At 49.3% G+C, this 4,941-nt stretch overlaps 1 protein-coding gene across 1 annotated transcript in view; it reads right to left on the bottom strand.

Moving 5' to 3' along the window:
- LOC105510238 (chymotrypsin-like elastase family member 2A) overlaps positions 1-2,674 on the bottom strand; it is a 29,950-nt gene extending 27,276 nt beyond the window's left edge. The window contains exons 1-2 of the mRNA XM_011939911.1: positions 2,615-2,674; positions 2,235-2,323 (exon numbers count right to left, since the gene is read on the bottom strand). Of these exons, the coding sequence (XP_011795301.1) occupies positions 2,235-2,323; positions 2,615-2,654 (129 nt within the window). The 5' untranslated portion in view covers positions 2,655-2,674. The remainder of the gene's footprint in view (positions 1-2,234; positions 2,324-2,614) is intronic.
- Positions 2,675-4,941: the final 2,267 nt, after the last annotated feature.

Below are 4,941 nucleotides of genomic sequence, written 5' to 3' on the forward strand. Positions count from 1 at the left end.
GCCGCAAACCTTGGTGTCATCCTTGGCTCCTGTCTTTCCCTGTTATCCCTCATTCCAGTCCAGTAGCAAATCCCATCAGCTCTAGCTTGGGAATATGTGGAGCGGTTGCTACCCCTTGGTCACTACCTCAACTGCGTGTCCCAGTCCTCCTCTCTTCTCAATGATCACTCTAGTCTCCCATCTCTTCTCCCCGCTCCCGCCCACGTTTTCTCAACACAGCAGCCAGAATGACCCTTTTTGAATGGAAGTCAGATGACTTCTCTTCTCTGCTCAGGCCCTCCAGTGGCTCCCCCTTTATAGCTTATAAATCCTGAAACTGTCTGATGACCTACTAGGCCCTCGGTGGCCTCTCTGACCCCGTAGGCTCCTACTGTCCTCTCCTCCAGCCACACTGACTTCCATGCAGTTCTGCAAATACACCAAACCCACTTCTGCCTCAGGGCCTTTGCACTGGCTCTTCTTCCTGCCTGGAATATTCTTGTAAATATCGATGTTGCTCTTTCCTTCACTTCCTGTTGGTCTCTGCTCAAGGTTACCTTCTCCATGAGGTATTCTATGACCATGCTGTTTCAAACAGTGTGCACACACGTACATGCACGCTCGTGTACATAGGCACACACAGACACCCTCGTTTCCTTCCTCTTGCTCTGCGTTACTCTTCCTCATAGTATCTTTCATTTTCTGGCATGTTATGAGTTTACCCATTCAGTTGTTTATTGTCTCACTCCTCTATTTTATTTTATTTTTATTTTTTGAGATGGAGTCTTGCTTTGTCGCTCAGGTTGGAGTGCAGTGGCACCATCTCAGCTCACTGCAACCTTTGTCTCCTGGGTTCAAGCCATTCTCCTGTCTAAGCCACCAGAGTAGCTGGGATTACAGGTGCCTGTAATCCCACCACACCTGGCTAATTTACTTGTATTTTTAGTAGAGACGGGGTTTCGCCATGTTAGCTAGGCTGATCTCGAACTCCTGACCTCAGGTGATCTGCCCACCTTGGCCTCCAAAAGTACTGGGATTACAGGTGTTTAAGGCACTGTGCTGGCCACTCCTCCACTTTAATAAAGGCTTCATGAATTTTTCCCCCCACTGCTATGTGCCAGACACCTAGAACAGTGCCTGGTACACACTGGGTCTTTAACAAATGCTTACTGATTGAACAAGTGAGTGAATAAGCAAATGAATAGAATGAAAGAGATCACTAGGGGCGGGTGATCTTGTCTCCTGCTTGTCTAGTTTCCCCCTGAAGACCAAATCCACTCATGGGAACATGAGATTGCATAAGTGGACCTTACTATCCTGCCCGCTGGCTTCTCACTTTTTTTTTTTCAGACTAAAAAATGGTTTCTAGGCAGGGCACTAGTGGCTCATGCCTGTAATCCCAGCTACTCAGGGGGCTGAGGCAGGAGAATCACTTGATCCCGGGAGGCGGAGGCTGCAGTGAGCCGAGATGGCACCACCGCACTCCAGCCTGGGCGACAGAGTGAGGTTCTGTCTCAAAAAAAAAAAAAAAGAAAGGTTTCTGTTTAGATTGACAGTTAACAGGTGTGGGGTAGAACTTTAAAGTGGTGGAGGCCAGGCACCGTAGCTCATGCTTGTCATCCCAGCACTTTGGGAGGCCGAGGTGGGTTGGTCACTTGAGGCCAGGAGTTTGAGACCAACCTGGCAAACATGATGGGATCCTGTCTGTACTAAAAGTACAAAAATTAGCTGGGTGTGGTGGTGTGTGCCTGTAATCCCAGCTACTTGGGAGGCTGAGGTAGGAGAATCGCTTGAACTCAGGAGGCGGAGGTTGCAGTGAGCCGGGATGGCGCCACTACACTCCAGCCTGGGTGACAGAGTGAGACCCTGTCTTTCAAAAAATCAATCAATAAAAAGAACTTTAAGGTGGTGACATTTGACACTGTTTAAGTCTCTAATGAAGCTGTTCCACGCCCTTCATGTTCCTTCATTCATCCTACCCTCTTTTTCAATTCCCTGCCACGGCCAAGCAGAGGGGAGGGAGGTGACAGTAGGGCATGGACTGCACGGATTGGGCTTCCAGAGTGCTGGGATAACAGGCATGAGCCGCTGCGCCCAGCTGGAAATGTATCTTATTGGTGAAGTTGCCTGTGCTGCTCTCTGAGTCCCATCAGTCCTCACTTTGCCAGCACAGTAGACCCCATGGTGGAAGAGGAAAGGGGGGATGTAAAGGGAGTGGGGCAGGGACGGGGGGAAGTACAGTGTGGTCGACTCACCTGCCAGGGCCAGCTGTTGGGCGTTGCTTCTTCACCTCCAACCACTCTAGTCACAGAAGGTGGGTATGTGGGGACCCCACAACTGAGGGCTATTAAAAGGGAAAGGGTCTTGAGTCCAGGAAGCAGCGACCCACACAATGTAAACTACACTTGCTGCATTCTGAACCTCCAAATAGAAAACCCTTGTTCTAGAAAGATCCCAAGAGGTCATAGAATCCTGCTCCTTGCTCCAATTCTTTGAAACTCCATTCCAGTTTTCTTATGATTATACGTCTGAATGCAGTAGGGGTTGGGTGGGGGCGAGAGGGGAGGACAGGAGGATCCCATTCCCAGGTACACCAGGGGATGGGAAACCAGTGACTCCGGGTGACAGGGTTTACCTCCAGCCACCAAAGCGGACAGCAGCAGGGTCCTAATCATGGCGCGTCTGTGGGAGATCTGTAAGCATGGCCCTCGATAAGGCCCTGGTTTTATGAGTGAACTTATCAGTGAGAGATATACAGGGAGGACGCAAGATGGGGATTTTCTCAAAGCCCAGTGGAAAAAAGAGCTTGTGTCCAAATATTTTTTTTTCCCATTTCCTCCCAACTGTCACCCTAGAAATACTTTGAAAAAGATGCCAAAGGTAGATATTGGAATATGGGTTCCATCTGTTTTGAAGAGATTATGTTGTGTGTTAGAGAAGGAAGAAAAATACTAATTACTGGTCCTTGGAGTAGTGTTTTCTATTTTTTTTTCCTCCCTGGGTAAGACTGAGGAGAGGAGTTGTGTTTTCTTTTTCTTTTCTTTTTTCTTTCTGAGATGGAGTCTCGCTCTGTCACCCAGGCTGGAGTGCAGTGGTGTGATCTCAGCTCACTGCAACCTCTGTCTCCTGGGTTCAAGCAATTCCCCTGCCTCAGTCTCCCTAGCACCTGGGATTACAGGCATGTGCCACCATTCCTGGCTAATTTTTGTATTTTTGATAGACACGCGGGTCTCATCATGTTGGCCAGGCTGGTCTCAAACTCCTGGCCTCAAGTGATCTGCTCACCTTGGCCTCCCAGAGTGCTGGGATTACAGGTTAAGCCACTGGGCCCGGCCAGGAGTTGTGTTTTCAATGAAAAGATGAAGGTGGCATGCTGAACCCACAGTGTTCGAAGGCGGTATTTCTCAGTGGGGCTGGTTCAGCCACCAGGAGACATTTGACAACATCTGGAGACATTGTTGGGTGTCATGGCTGAGGTTGATGTATATTGGCATCCAGCAGGCAGAGAGCAGAGATGCTGCTAAATATCCAACAATGCACTGGGCAATAGCACTTGCTCTGCCCCAAATGTCAATTGGTGCTGAGACTGAGAAAGCCTGTTTCTAGGCCATGTCAGGGCTTGCAGTGTGACCTTGGCTGAGTCATGTAAGTCTCTAGACCCATCTGTGAAACAGGGAGAGAATCCTGTGCCCAGCGTGTTTCACAACATTATGGTAAGGATTTGTGTAATGTGGGGAAGGTGCACAAGCAGCAGAAGGCAAGGCCGACATGCACAATTAGGATCTGGCCGCCCTAATGATGGGGGGAAGCAGAATGCTGGCAGAGGAGGGCTTCATCTGGTGGATCAAAATGAGCTTTATGGCTGGGTACAGTGGCTCACTCCTATAATCCCAGAACTTTGGGAGGCTGATGCGGGTGGATCACCTGAAGCCAGGAGTTCGGGACCAGTCTGGCCAACATGGTGAAACCCCGTCTCTACTAAAAATACAAACGTTAGTCCAGTGTGGTGCTGCATGCCTGTAGTACTAGCTACTCAGGGGGCTGAGGCAGGAGAATCTGTTGAACCTTGGAGGTGGAGGTTGAGGTGAGCTGAGATTGCACCACTGCACTCTAGTCTGGGCAACAGAGCAAGACTCCATCTCAAGATAAAAAAAAAGACCAGCCTGGACAACATAGTGAGACCACCCGTCACTACAAATTCTTCTTAGAAAGTTAGCCAGGCGCGGTGGCACACATATGTTGCTCCAGCTACTCTTGGAGGCTAGGCTGAGGCAGAGGGTCACTTAAGCCTGGGTGGCAATGGCTGCAGTAAGTTGGAATTGATCTACCTCAGCCTGGGTGGCAGATATATTTTATTGTCCTCTTCCAAGAGAACAGCAGTGTGCACTTCTCCAATTATGTCATCTTCCAAATGGGGTCAAAGCAGAAGCTTCTCCAAAAGGGGAACAAACAAAGGCAGGGTGACACTCACCCAGCACCACATAGATGTTAGAGGCACTCACATTCCTTATTGAATCTAAGCCACAAAAAACCCTGCAAGAGCCTGTCTTATTTCACAGGAGGAAGCTGAGCTTCAGAGAGGTGAAGTGAGTTGCCCAAGATCCTACAGCTTCTAAGCGGCAGAATGGGAATGGAAACTAGGTTGGTCTGATTCCAAAGCCCATTACTTGCCACCACTGGAGACAGCATCCTGCCTCACCTCCTAGGACTTCAACTTGTGTTGGGGGAAGCGTGGAGTGAGCACAGTTTCCTGGTGGACTCTCTTGTTCTTCGTTAGACCTTCACTCTCCTTGCCTTTTGGGAGAGCACAAAGCCAGGCAGGCCCGCTGCTGATGAGGAAGCTCTGCTCTGTGACCACAAACTCTAGCTTTTGGCCCAGTCAAAAAAGCAGAAGGGAAAGTGAACTTCAACTCTTTTTTTTTTTTTTGGTGAGATGGAGTCTCTTTCTGTCAACCAGTGGCA

This window comes from Colobus angolensis, unplaced genomic scaffold (assembly GCF_000951035.1).
Source record: "Colobus angolensis palliatus isolate OR3802 unplaced genomic scaffold, Cang.pa_1.0 Scaffold185, whole genome shotgun sequence".
Lineage (NCBI taxonomy): Eukaryota > Metazoa > Chordata > Mammalia > Primates > Cercopithecidae > Colobus > Colobus angolensis.